Genomic DNA, 14,748 nt, shown 5'->3' with positions numbered 1-14,748 from the left:
TATTTTGATTCATAGAATTGTTGCTTCCATTTGATATATTAAAACTCTTATACCATTTTTGGCAATGCATTTAATTTGTAGTTATAAGCAAAACACTAACATCACATGTGTGAAATTAATTAGGATTGAATATTATTAGGAACTAATTAATCATATGGATTAGGGTAAAAAATTAGGTGGATATATACTAGGGATTACAAGTTTGAATGGATTAATTTATGTAAGTTGAATGTTGTTTATGGATATAGGAACTTATTCCTTGTGGATATTCATTTATTGTTTTGGTCTATAGTTGAATTTAAGCAAAAATACACATGGTTTAATTGACATATTAAAGTGTATGATCATATTATGTAGAGAACACTTTTATTTTACTTAATTATATTTTTTACAAAATTCACATTTAATATGTTTTTTTTTAGCTTCTAGGTAAAAGTCATGCCACATGAATCTTTGAATATAAGGTTTTGAAATTGGAAATACTGTTGCATATTATCCACACAAAATATTTTAAAGAATTGACTACAACTTGTTGAAAACTTAGAACCCAAACAAAAGTGGACTTTAAGATCTCTCTTATACGCCAAATTCTTCTAACTCTATGTGCCTAGCTAGTGGCTTCCAAATAGTCAAGTTGCCATACAAATTCACATCATATGTTTATCTAATTTCTTCATACTTTAATATATACTCCGTCAGTCTATTCATTTTTACTTCTCCACTATTTCAAAAATAAATTTTCACATATATTTATCACTTCTAATATATCAAAAATTAAATTAAAGACAATTATTCTTCTTCTGTTTTACCCTCAACATTAATTATTTATTCCTCAAATTATTTTCGAAGACAAGGACTAATACATTAATTAATACAAATATTATAATAAAATACACTGAGAGGTACAAAATTCAGAATGGATAAATAAAAATGAACGGAGCGAAAAAAGGCAAACCTAAAACATGGAATCCCAAAAATATGGATACGTGCATGCATGAAATATGTAGTAAACCCTTTTTCACGTCTCCTTTGTTATATACATGCAACTGTTACATGGACAAGATATATAATAGCTCAAAATATCAATTTTGTTTTATTCTCTTATTTAATTAATTAATTAATATTCTTAAGCGNCCCCCCCCCCCCCCCCCCCTTTTCATTTTTTGTTGTAGCTATAGGCCAACTATTATTTCAGTTTTATGATATGTATTTATGTGATGTGAATGAGCTATGCAACTTTACAATTAACAGCTCGCAATCGACTTCAGAATTTAATTTTTATAAATTTGATGAGTCTAAGATTTTACCTTAATTTATTTGATTTAGTGAGTTAAAATCAATTATTTATTCTGAATTAGTGAATATATATAAAATTTGAATCAAAGTTATTGAATTCGGATAAACACATTGTGACATGTTTAAAATCACAAAATAAAAGACATTTTAATATACTTAACATATCTTTAATTTATGATTACAAAATTTTAAAAATATTAATTCTTGAATTTTTTGAATTCTGTATTAAAAATAATTAAAGAAATAAATTAAAATTAATGGAGGGAGTGTATATTATCTCTTACATATCATATGTATCAAAGATCACTTTGTTTGGGATTTTAATTATTATTTTTTATATAAGTAGTAAATGCTTCAACTTGTATAATAAAAAAAATGCTATCACTATCAACTGAAAATATCCTTGTGTTCAAAGATTGTGACATGACTGCTACCTGGAAATTGAAATGCATCTATAACTAATTATAAAGGTAAATGGGTCCTTCATAACTAATTATAGGGAAAAATTATCAAAATACATATTTTATTTTATTATATCTCTCAAAAAAAAAATACAATTATAAGAATTACAATTTTTTTGAATGCATCTCTATCACCTCTCGGATACATCTCTCTCCTCTTGGATACGTCTATGAGCTATTTATCCACAATTTTTCTGGATAGCATTGTATCACGACCTATGTATCCACATGTTTGCTGATGTATCGGAAATCATTTAATTTTAAGAGATTTTTGTATAATTTAGAAAAGAGTAGGAATAAAATGTAATTAGCTCTTAACACTATGAGATTTATGTAATTTTTACTNAAAAAAAATGCTATCACTATCAACTGAAAATATCCTTGTGTTCAAAGATTGTGACATGACTGCTACCTGGAAATTGAAATGCATCTATAACTAATTATAAAGGTAAATGGGTCCTTCATAACTAATTATACGGAAAAATTACCAAAATATATATTTTATTTTATTATAATCTCTAAAAAAAATACAATTATAAGAATTACAATTTTTTTTGGATACATCCCTATCACCTCTCAGATACATCTCTATCACCTCTCGGATACATCTCTCCTCTCGGATACGTCTGTGAGCTATTTATCCGCAATTTTTCTAGATAGCAATATATCACGACCTATGTATCCTCATGTTTGTTGATGTATCCAAAATCATTTAGTTTTAGAGATTTTTATATAATTTGAAAAAGAGTAGAAATAAAATGTAATTAGCTTTTAACACTATAAGATTTATGTCATTTTTACTAATTATAAAGGTAAATGGGCCCTTCATATATTGACCCGCCCAAATTCAACTCATCTAAAAGTTGAATTAATTTATACTCCCTCCGTCCACAATTGTTTGTCAGGATAAGGTCATGCACACCCCTCAAGGAAAATTTAATACAAGGTGTAATTTGACTAATATAACTCTACTATACCAAGAATACCAAAAGTCCACATAACTTTTCAATTAAACTACACTATCATTAAGGGCAGAATTGGAAACAAGTGACTAATTATTTCTTGATTGTTTAAATTGACAATTAATCTTGGACATCTATTTTTAGTATACCTGTCAAACAATTGTGGACGGAGGGAGTACTAAGTATGTATGTATGTAAGTAATTAAAATTAGCACATGAAATTTTTATCAAATTATTTAAATAAAATATTTTTTTATTTGATATGTAATATATCATATCTAATTAAACAAATTGTACGAAAACAACCAAACAAATTAAATCTTGATAAGAATTGAATAAATTGAAGTATGTTTCAATTGTTTGGCCCATTTTGACTCGATCAATCTAATTCCAAGTAACTTTTAGTAACGTTGGCCAATGACCCCGAATTTATTTGCTCAATTATTTTGATCCATCCAAATTTAATCGCCTATTAATCATGTGTGCATTTTATAGGCTCCTAAAAAGCTACTAGTAGTCTATTCTTCTACAACAGCCAACTTTATGGCTGCTGGATATATTTGGTGTACAAAGTAAACCTAAGTATAAACAAATTCAAATTGTAATAGTATCAACCTAATAAATCATTCAAGTTGTAATAGTATCAACCTAAGTATAAACAAAAAAACTAAGTTATTGTAATACATAGATATACACTTAAATTTAATTTCAACAAGCAAGTAAATACATTAATAGCACATTCATATATTTTAATTTAGCCTCAATGGATAGCTACACACCCTAACATGTGTATTCTGTGTGACATAAATTTTTAAGATGTCTAAATAGTCATTTAGAAAGTTAAGAGTGTTCAACTGACATAATGCATACTCCCTACTAAAAAAGTTACTAGTATATTTCAATTGAAATTTTCTGCTGAAAAATATTTATTCCCGCAGATATAGTAATTGAATCAACAAAGAAAGATATTCAGTGTAGTGTGCTATTCCTAGTATTTCAATGGATGGGTATCTGATTCCAAGTATCTCAATGGGTATCCGATTCCAAGTATCTCAATGGGAATCTGATTTCCAATATTTTAGCGAGAATTTATTTTCTATCATGTGTTTTTCTGGTGAGCTGATTTGGTGGGAATTGAGGTGAAAAAATCATGTTTTATAGCACAAAACTTTTATTAAATCCTCCCCCCTCCCCCCCGAACAGGAGCTCCCACCTTTTTGCTCCCTTGGTGACTTGAACTAACAACCTTAAGCTTGAAAGTCAACCATCTGAGCAACTCCCTCTAGTCAAATTTTTCATTGATTTGTAATGGAAATATACCTTCGTTTCTAGTAATGATTCAAAGTTGGAGTGATTATTTATCAGCTGATCGGACCAATTTAGATATTTTTTATATATATATATTATGCCAATTAATTTCATGCATGCACGTATCCTTGTTTTTGGGATCCCATGTTTTAGGTTGGCTTTTATTAAAGTATGTAATGTAAAAAGTCACAAAAATGATGTGAATTTGTAGTGCTAACTTTACTATTTCAAAGTTAGGATTATTTCCATCATAGAGATCTTAAAGTCCACTTTTGCTTGGCTTTACTAATTTTTCAACAACTATAACAAATTCTTTAACACGTTTATGGTAGAGGATGCAATCATTTTCAATTACCTTTTTTCAATTTCACTCATAATATTAATTATTCTTAAAAATAAATAATATTGTATTAACTATATAACTAGAAATTATAATTTGCAAATTTAGCTTTTTTACGTGATCATTGCAACAAAAATAACTTTCTGCAGCAATAAATATATACATTAGTAAAGATGTTAAAGTCTTTACCGTCTTTAGTTAATTGTCATCGGATCCAATGTTGCTATAGACAATAATAGACTTTAGGAACATTTACAAAGAGTGTTAATTGCCATTAAAAATTTGTATTTAATGACAAATAAGTTATTGCCGTTAATTAATAACCACTAAAAATTATTTTTGATATAGTGTGTGTTTATTGCTAGTGAATCGATAAGGCACATAAATAGATTGCACATATTAATTAAAGAGATAAATATAAATTAGTGAAATTAAATTCTTATTTATGATTTAAGGCTTGTGCGCGCTGAAAAAGAAACGTGACAATTAAAATGAGACGGAGGAAGGAAGTAGATATTTACACGTAGAAGTTATGTCAATTTAACCATGCATGTGTGGTTTTGCGTAATTATAGCTATCAAATACCTAGTAGCTAGCCTATATATACTTTCCCATAGACAAAAAAATTCCATGAACATTAATTACTATCCATAAACAAAAAATTCAACTTAGGATAAATCCATAAGAACTTGTAACAGTAGTATCCACCTAATTTTTGACCTAGTCCCTTTAAAATTAAGAAGAATTACATTAATCTAAATAGTCGCTTACCTAACTGAATATGTGTATATTCAATGTATAGTTTATGTATATCAATTAGAAAAAATAAACAACGTATCTGTCAGGCTATATATTAATGTTATTTGTGTTGGGATCTCTTTAATTAATTTGTTCCTAACATTCCATCATAATTAATTCAACACGTGTGATGTTAGAGCCTCACTTAATTACTTTTAAACATACTAGACATCGGAGCCCGTGCTAGCATGGGTCCAATATGTATCATTTTTTGTTTCAATTTATGTGACAAAGATAAAATTCAAGAGTTAATCAAACTTTAATATTAATTTAAAATAGTTTAAATTTTTAATTATTGTTAACTATGGTAAAAATATATATATATATATGTCTTTTAACATTCTAAATTGCTAGTTATTGTTGTATGATTTGTAATATCTTTTACGCAATTTTAAAATAATAAAGGTTATTTCTTCTTTCTCAATTTATGTGGTACTAATAAAATTTCGAGATTCAATCAATTTGTTTGTCTTTAAAATATTCTATTGTTAATTACTGTAAATTATTGTACTTTCTAAGTAATTTTCAAATAATATATATTATTTCATTTGTCCAATTTATGTGTCACCGATAAAATTTGAAGAGTTAATCAGATCTTTTACATATTTTTATATCTTTTGAATATTTAAGTAAATAATTATTGTGATTTATAATATTTTATACAATTATTTTTAAAAAATTAAACAACAAACAAAACGAATTCATCATAGAAAAATTACTAAAGCATCCTTGAATACATCAATAATGGGTCCCACTTTTTGTTTAANTAGAAATTATAATTTGCAAATTTTTCTTTTTTACGTGATCATTGCAACAAAAATAACTTTCACCAGCAATAAATATATACATTAGTAAAGATGTTAAAGTCTTTACCGTCTTTAGTTAATTGTCATTTGATCCAATGTTGTTATAAACAATAATAGGCTTTAGAAACATTTACAAATAGTGTTAATTGCTATTAAAAATACATATTTAACGGCAAATAAGCTATTGCCATTAATTAATTACCACTAAAGATCATATAGTGTGTGTTTATCTATATATGTACGCGCTATGCTAGTGAATATAAATTAGTGAAACTAAATTCTTAATTATGATTTAAGGCTTGCACGCTGAAAGAGAAACGTGACAATTAAAATGAGACGGAGGAAGGAAGTAGATATTTACACGTAGAAGTTATGTCAATTTAACCATGCATGTGTGGCTTTGCGTAATTATAGCTATCAAATACCTAGTAGCTAGCCTATATATACTTTCCCATAGACAAAAAACAATCCATGAACATTAGTTACTATCCATAAACAAAAAATTCAACTTAGGATAAATCCATAAGATCTTGTAACAGTAGTATCCACCTAATTTTGACCTAGTCCCTTTAAAATTAAGAAGAATTATATTAATCTAAATAGTTGTTTATCAAACTGAATATGTGTATAATCAATGTATAATTTATATATATCAATTAAAAAAATAAACAATGTATCTGTCAGGCTATATATTAATGTTATTTGTGTTGGGATCTCTTTAATTAATTGTTCCTAACATTCCATCGTAATTAATTCAACACATGTGATGTTAGAGCCTCACTTTATTACTTTTAAAGAGTATGCACTAGGAAACATTCAATTACGTGAATATAATCAAAGTATTCTTTTAATTTATTATGTAGCGGTAATTGACTTAATATTATTGCATTCAAAATCGTTAAAAATATTTTAACAACATTTATAATGAATATTATTGATTATAACTATTCACGCAAAATTGAATCTGTTAGACAAATAAGGAATATTAATTTTAAATGGAAAGAGGAAGGTTGCAAAGGGGCATGGGCATTGTTTTTCTATATTTTAAATGTTTGTATGTAACAAAACACAACTACATTGCTAACATTTAAAGTCATTTAATTAATATTCAAATGTATAAGAAACTTTTTATCCCCTTAGTTTTCTCCTTAAAATAAGGTGCCAACAATTTTCTTGATTTTTGGCCATGTGATTGCATATGTTGGATTATGATTTAAAGTCTTATTTTCCCAAATCCCAACATGACCAAATTGAAAAAATAACCTAACTTTCATGCTAATCCAAAAAGCAACTATTAAAAAAATATTTATTTTTATTTACCAATGAGAGTATATCCCAAACTCTATAAATATCACTCAAAACCTTCTCCAATTCCTCATCAATTAATATTCCAATTCTCCCTTAGCAAAATGAGTTTCTTAGCAATATTCTCACTTTTCTTCATCTTTTTCTTCAACTTATCATTAGCAACAAACACCATTTACAATGTCCAAAATTTTGGAGCCAAATCCAATGGCAAAATAGATTCAACAAAAGCATTTTTGAGTGCATGGGGAGCAGCATGTGCTTCTACGAGCGCGTCCACTATTTATGTGCCACGTGGAAATTACTTGATTCGTAACATATATTTCAATGGCCAAACATGCAAAAGTAACGCTATTACTATACGTATCGATGGAACTCTCTTAGCTCCTTATGATTATAATGTGATTGGCAATGAAGGAAGTTGGATAAAGTTTGAAAAAGTTAATGGAGTTTCTATCTATGGTGGAATTTTTGATGGTCAAGGTGCTAGTCTTTGGGCTTGCAAAAACTCTAACAAGAGTTGCCCTAAAGGAACTACGGTACGTTAAGTTTTCCATTTTTTTAAAAAATATTTGGTTGAACAATGTTTTTATATTTTACGCTAAATTTTGGTTTCAGGCACTGGCTTTTTACAACTCAAACAACATTGTAATCAACGAAGTAACTGTACAAAATAGCCAAATGTTTCATATTCTAGTAGATGATTGCCATAACGCGATGATACAAGGAGTGAAGGTGTTATCTCCAGGAAATAGCCCTAACACAGATGGAATTCACGTACAATCATCTTCAGGAGTGAGTATTATGAACTCGAATATTGGTACTGGAGATGATTGTATATCTATTGGCCCTGGAAATTCAAACTTATGGATTGAAGGCATTGCTTGTGGCCCTGGCCATGGAATTAGGTTTGAAACACAACATATCAATGATTAATTCCTATCTTTTTAATGAATTTAGTTTGATTAATCGTTCTTACAAAAATGCATGTTCAAAATCTCGATATTTGTGTAGCATTGGAAGCTTAGGTTGGGAATCTCAAGAACAAGGAGTACAAAATGTGACAGTTAAGATGGTTACCTTCACGAATACCGAGAATGGTGTGAGAGTAAAAACATGGGCAAGACCTAGCAATGGTTTTGTTAGAAATGTTTATTTCAACATATTGTTATGACTAATGTTCAAAATCCAATAATCATAGATCAAAATTATTGTCCTAATCATGAAATTTGTCCTAATCAGGTATTGATTATCACAATTATGATATAATAAGATGAATAATATCAATTGTGTTTTCTCTTATATGATTTTTTTTCTTCAGGGCTCAGGTGTAAAGATAAGTGATGTAACGTATGAAGACATACATGGAACATCAGCTACAGAAATAGCAGTGAAATTAGATTGTAGCAAAACAAATCCATGTAGTGGAATAACACTTGAAGATGTGAATCTTAGTTATAAAAATGGTAGAGCTGAAGCTTCATGTGTTAATGCTGGAGGAAGAGCTTCTGGTTTTGAAGAACTTAGTAGATGCTTATAAATAATAACAAAAAAAATAATAACAAAATATACTTTTATACATGAAAATATAGTTGGTAATTATATTATACATAATGAAGATGAATAATCTAATTATAATGATGTATTTTGTATTCTTTTGTAATAATATATTATTTATATACTAAGTTGTTATATTATTTAATGATTGTTACATTGGAGATGCTTTTGTAGAAGCTGAGGTGAAGAAGATAGGGAGAAAAAAAAAAGAATAAAAAATTTAATATGACATGTGATAAATGATGATTGATGTATGACTTGCACATAATTTAACTATAAATGGTTGGGAATAAATATGAATATATATGCTACTTAAAAATGATTCCATAAAGTAATAGAATCCACAAATTTTAATTTCTACTTTACAAAAAGAAAATAAAAGACATTGAGATATTTTATTGTATTTACTTTCACAAAAGTTGATTTTGGAGAAAAAGTCAAAAAGTTTAGATCCACTAAGTCAATATCTCCATCACCGATAAAGATCGTGGTATAATAATAATTACTCTTTCATTTTTAATTAGAGATTTCATGTTCAAATTCCTCGTGTATAACATAGTGGCCTTTTTTAAGGAAACACTTTACTTTACTCTGATGTAGAATTTCTCACCGTAAATTTAAATTTAAGCGAATTCAATATGAGTATCGGAGAACCAGATAAATAATAAAATAATTAAAAAAAACCCCACTAAGCCAATATCCCCATCATGAACAAGACCCATAATTAAAGCACCTCATCTTATTTACTATTCCACGAGAGATATGGTGGAATAGTAAATAGTTCTTAATTCTTAATTAGAAATTTCAGATTTGAATTTCTTGAATACAACGTTGCTTTTATTAGAAAACACTTTACTCTACTCTGATGTGGGATTTTCAATCGCAAATTCAGATTTAAACATAATTCAATATGGGTATCAAACATTCGATGGGCAATAAAATAAAAATAAAAAATAAAAAATAGAATAAAAAAAGCCCACTAACCCAATATCCCCATCATGAACAAGACCCATAATTAAATCACCTTATCTTATTGACACCAACAATAATTCAATTACATACATTGAATATCCACCCATTTTTTCACGTTTTTTTTCATATTTCTTCATTATATAATATTTATTTGGATACATAGTGTGTGTGAAAAAAAAAAATTAGAGTGAAAAAATGGGAGAAGAAATTAGTAACAAACAGATCTTACTAAAAGATTATGTAAATGGATTTCCAAAAGAATCAGATATGGAATTAAAAATCAGTAGTATGAAATTGAAAGTTCCAGAAGATTCAAATACTGTTTTGGTTAAAAATCTTTACTTATCTTGTGATCCATATATGAGACCTCGTATGAAGAAAACTGAAGGCAGTTATACCGACTCCTTTACTCCTGGCTCTGTAAGTCCAATCTTTTTATTTATTTATTTATTTTTTATTTTTTTATAGTATGGTATGTTATATTTGGAATTTCGAATTTATGAGTTCTGAATTTTAGAAAAGATACTTGATTGACTAGAACTCTAGTTTTGAGTCGGAGCTAGAATTTTGAGTTTATGAGTTCTGGATTCTAGAGAATGTTTTAGATGGTAAGCAATCTCTATCTCCGATTTTGAGATTGTGGGTTTGAGTGGAGCTTTTAGGAAAGGGGTAAAAAAAAATTGGATTTTTAAACACAAATAGTGTATGTGTACCTCTAAACATCTCCAAAAATTTATGTGTCATGTCAAGTGTTAGGTGTCCACGAAACATAATGTGGACGAGTTGGAGTGTGAGAACAAGTTGAGTTGTTTGGATGTGCACGGTCGGAGTTGGAGTGTTTGCTTGTCAGTTGAGGCCAAATTTAAGTGTTTTGAACTAAGGCTATGAGACTCTGCTAAATTTGTAACTAGAGCTCTAGTCCTGTCCCTGATTATGATAAACAAAGGCGGAGCTAGAATGTTTAGTTTAATGGGTATGGATTCTAGAGAAGATTTTAGACGGTAAGCACCCTCTATCTCTGATTCTAAGATTGTTGGTTTGAGTCAGGAAGGGAACAAAAGATGGAGTTTTTAGGAAAAGGGTAAAAAAAAAATTGGATTTTTAAACACAAATAGTCTATGTGCACCTTTGAACATCTCCAAAATTTATGGTCACGTCAAGTGTCAGGTGTCCACAAAACATAGTGGAGACGCGTTGGAGTGTTTAGTTGCTAGTGAGATGTCTAGATGGACACTCTCAACTCATCTAGACACCTCAACTTGTCTCAGCTGTGTAGCTGAATGCTCAAAACACACTGAGGACGAGGTGTCGAGTTGGAGTGTTTAGTTGTCAGTTGAGACCTAGTGGAGATGTGTAGATGTGCACTATCAGAGTTGGAGTGTTTACTTGTCAGCTGAATTTGGTGCATGTTTTATGGATTATGACCTTCTATAATTTTTACATTAATGACAATTGAATCCTTTTCTGTTTTACATTGTGTAGCCTATTGTGGGGTTTGGTGTGGCTAAAGTTGTGGATTCAGCTCATCCAAAATTCAAGAAAGATGAGTTAGTTTGGGGAATAACTGGATGGGAAGAATACAGCATCATTAAGGCTCCTGAGACTCTCTTTAAAATTCACAATACGGATGTGCCGCTTTCCTACTACACAGGAATTCTAGGTAAGTCATTCCGTCAAGAACATCATGCGAAATACCAAGTCGAGATGTATTCCATATCCTAAAGTTTTTATATGTTGAGCCTGGTCACTTGGAGTTCTAAAACATAATTCTGAGAATGTTTGTACTTATTGTTAGAATTGTGTAACCGTCCTATCTTATAACATTTAGTCAGACACTTTAATATGGTGGCAGAGTCGGTCCCATCCCTATGATTGGTTTATCCATTATTGGACATCCATGTTATATTGTCCACACACAAGATGTCCCGTTCTGGTCTTGTGGGGGAAGGGTGTTAAATGATCATACACTTCAATGCTTATATCTCGAATAAAACTAATCGCTTCAACCTTTGCTGGAACTGATCCTTTTTCTTTTTAAAATACATTACACAAAAACAGTCCAATGCTTGTGTTTCTAAGTTTGATTTTCCTTTTCGTATTTCATTTTCATATTCAAGCTAGAAATTTTTCTTTTTTCTTCTCATTGTGGAAACAGAAGGTGTATTAAGGTCTATGTTTATCCTAAATTTGCACTTTTGTGTTGAAAACAGTTCCCTGAGATCCCTTGCTGATAATTTTTCACACATCAGACGAGAATTATAAAACGGTTAGCGTTAAAACAATAGAAAATAACTAATGTAATTGTATTCTTAGGGATGCCCGGGATAACTGCTTATGGAGGTTTTTATGAGCTATGCTCTCCAAAGAAAGGAGAAACTGTGTATGTCTCTGCTGCGTCTGGAGCTGTTGGCCAGCTCGTTGGACAATTCGCTAAACTTGTAGGTTGCTATGTTGTTGGAAGTGCTGGAAGCAAAGAAAAGGTAAGCTTTCTTCGTGAAATGCTCTTCACCAAATTGGTTGATCTTCTCAATGTTATTGATTTCAAAGCATGTTCGGATCTTGATGATATTCGGTTTAGCTAATGTCAAACCGACTTTTGTTGCCCCATCATTCCTCTAAACAGGGGAATCATGAGGGAAGATCCTTTTCCATTGTTTGCTTAGTAAATGCATGACTTGCAGTCTATTTTCAAAAACATCGTCCACGAAGTAGGAGGTTTGAGATCCGATACCATCCTGAATTTTAATGTAATGTACGATATTGTCACACAATTCAACATGATGTCAGACCAAACAAAAGTCCTATGCACTCAAAGAAAAAGCAAAAAAAATATATCCATGTGTTTGGCTTAAGAAGAAAAGAATCAGGTTCATTTGTGGGAAGACGTTAATAAGACACCCGTATAGTTAAGAAATTAAAAGTGTGATCTCTCTAATATATGAAGCTCTTACATGAGATGGTTACACACTTCAACAAGATGAATAACGTCTTACTGTCAGGACAGCTAGAAACTGAGTTGGTTCTTAAAGATACTCTTCTAGCAACTTGTGACTAATTGAACAATATAAGGTATTGCGTGTATTAGAAATGAGAAATATTTATTCATTTATTAGACAGTTTGATTTTTCACTAGTCACAAAAGTATGTGATATTGCTTGAAGTCTGTTGGTACTACTGTTGGATAATATTACGCGAACAAAATCATGTAAATTTAGGCAGGGACTAGTACTTCTGATCCGATCTCAATGTTTTCGTTGTTTTTCTTGTTGTTAGGTTGAACTGTTGAAGAACAAATTTGGCTTTGATGAAGCATTTAACTATAAAGAGGAACAAGATTTATCAGCAGCTTTGAAAAGGTAAAAGCCGATGTTTTCATGGTATTTTAAGTTCTTTTGGTGTTATTAGTTTTTCTAATAACATATATTTCTCACCAAATGTTGATTTAGTTTGTTGAAGTATGTGACCAGCTCATCCAAAAGCTTGAGCTGTTACAGAGAACGCACTTTTTAGTTACTTAATTATATCATTCCTGAATACAACCAGGTACTTCCCTGATGGAATTGATATCTACTTTGAGAACGTTGGAGGAAAGATGCTTGACGCAGTTCTTCTCAACATGAGAATCCATGGACGAATCGCTGTATGTGGGATGATCTCACAATACAACCTCGAGCAAAATGAAGGAGTGCACAACTTGTTCTGCCTCATCTCAAAACGACTCCGTATGCAAGGATTTTTGGCTGTTGACTACTTTCCCCTTTACAAAAAATTTGTCGAAATGGTTACTCCACACATCAAGGAAGGGAAGGTAAAATATGTGGAGGACATAGCTGAAGGAATTGAAAGTGCACCAGGTGCTCTAGTCGGCCTCTTCTCTGGTCGAAATGTTGGAAAACAGGTGGTGCTCGTTGCTCGTGAATAAACTTATCGAGTGTGTTTGATACGATGGAAAATACTTTCGTCGTGTAACTTAGTACCAACAAATAACTTTCTCATGTAAATCATCAAGATTGATGTGTAATTTTCTCTATCATACAAACATATCTTATCAAGTATGCTAAGTTTGTACAAACCAAAAGTTGTATTGAGTTTTGTGGTTAGTGAACTTTGTGTTGCAATAGAAGAAGACATTTTGAATGACAATAAGTCATGAAGAGGTCAGGTTCAACTGAATACCCTTCGTCAAAAAATTACACTATATATAACCGATATCGAACTTCTTTTAACTTCTTCATATTTGAATTCCCTGATAAAAATCCTAATTCTGCCACTGATAACAAGATTTGAAGTATGAAGGTGTTTTTGAAAAGCAAAATGTTAACTACACTACATAGACATTGAAAATGATTGACTAAAAATAATAAAATCTATTATTACAACACTAAATTAAACTTTGGTAAAAGCTAGAAATTCTTGATCATGTTGAATGAAGTTCATGTACTTTTCCTTGAGATCCATTTGGACACCAATACTATTACCACATTGTGTAGAATACAACCAAAAAACTTGATTATTTCTTGACCCAAAATGCATTAAATTTGGATTTCCCCATCCAAAATTTGCTTCTTGCATATGAAACCTAGTCAAACTTGAACAAGTAAATTCTTCAATATTATCATTAGTTCCCTATTCTTTACCTTCATAACTTTTGTTATATAAATTAGCCACCATTTCAATTACTTCAATTGTTGATGAAGCTTTACCACAATAATCAAGAGTATTTTGCATTGTTTCTCTTATTAATATTATAAAATCTTGTAACTCCATATTGGTAGTTCCTTTAGGCTCATATGTTATAGGAATGTCAATAATAAAATTCCCAAAAGGATTACTTGCTTAGCGGTATTTAAGTCTACCGCGTAAATTCAGGGGAAATGACATTACTGAAGGCTCCATTTCCCCTGTTATGGCCTGTGAGGCCCGGAGTTGAGCCCTCCATAAAA

The 14,748-nt window shown here is 30.2% G+C and overlaps 1 protein-coding gene and 1 pseudogene across 1 annotated transcript; both read left to right on the top strand.

Moving 5' to 3' along the window:
- The first annotated feature begins 7,380 nt into the window (after nt 1-7,380).
- On the top strand, nt 7,381-8,822 carry LOC125849946 (polygalacturonase-like; annotated as a pseudogene).
- Nucleotides 8,823-9,905: 1,083 nt separating this feature from the next.
- On the top strand, nt 9,906-13,899 carry LOC125849944 (2-alkenal reductase (NADP(+)-dependent)-like). Its single transcript, XM_049529888.1, has 5 exons — nt 9,906-10,225; nt 11,288-11,465; nt 12,119-12,285; nt 13,079-13,161; nt 13,349-13,899. Exons 1-5 carry the CDS (start codon nt 10,001-10,003, stop codon nt 13,725-13,727), a joined length of 1,032 nt encoding a protein of 343 aa, XP_049385845.1. The 5' UTR covers nt 9,906-10,000; the 3' UTR covers nt 13,728-13,899.
- Nucleotides 13,900-14,748: the final 849 nt, after the last annotated feature.

This window comes from Solanum stenotomum, unplaced genomic scaffold, assembly GCF_019186545.1.
Source record: "Solanum stenotomum isolate F172 unplaced genomic scaffold, ASM1918654v1 scaffold11691, whole genome shotgun sequence".
NCBI lineage: Eukaryota > Viridiplantae > Streptophyta > Magnoliopsida > Solanales > Solanaceae > Solanum > Solanum stenotomum.
The sequence above is the reverse complement of the archived record's forward strand: the minus strand, read 5'-3'. Positions and strand labels throughout refer to the sequence as shown.

Bases quoted from the DNA above. Each gene is read 5' to 3' on its own strand.
- LOC125849944 (XM_049529888.1), top strand. From the start codon at position 10,001: ATGGGAGAAGAAATTAGTAACAAACAGATCTTACTAAAAGATTATGTA. The intron at 10,226-11,287 runs GTAAGTCCAATC...TACATTGTGTAG, and splicing joins ACTCCTTTACTCCTGGCTCT to CCTATTGTGGGGTTTGGTGT. The intron at 13,162-13,348 runs GTAAAAGCCGAT...GAATACAACCAG, and splicing joins TTATCAGCAGCTTTGAAAAG to GTACTTCCCTGATGGAATTG.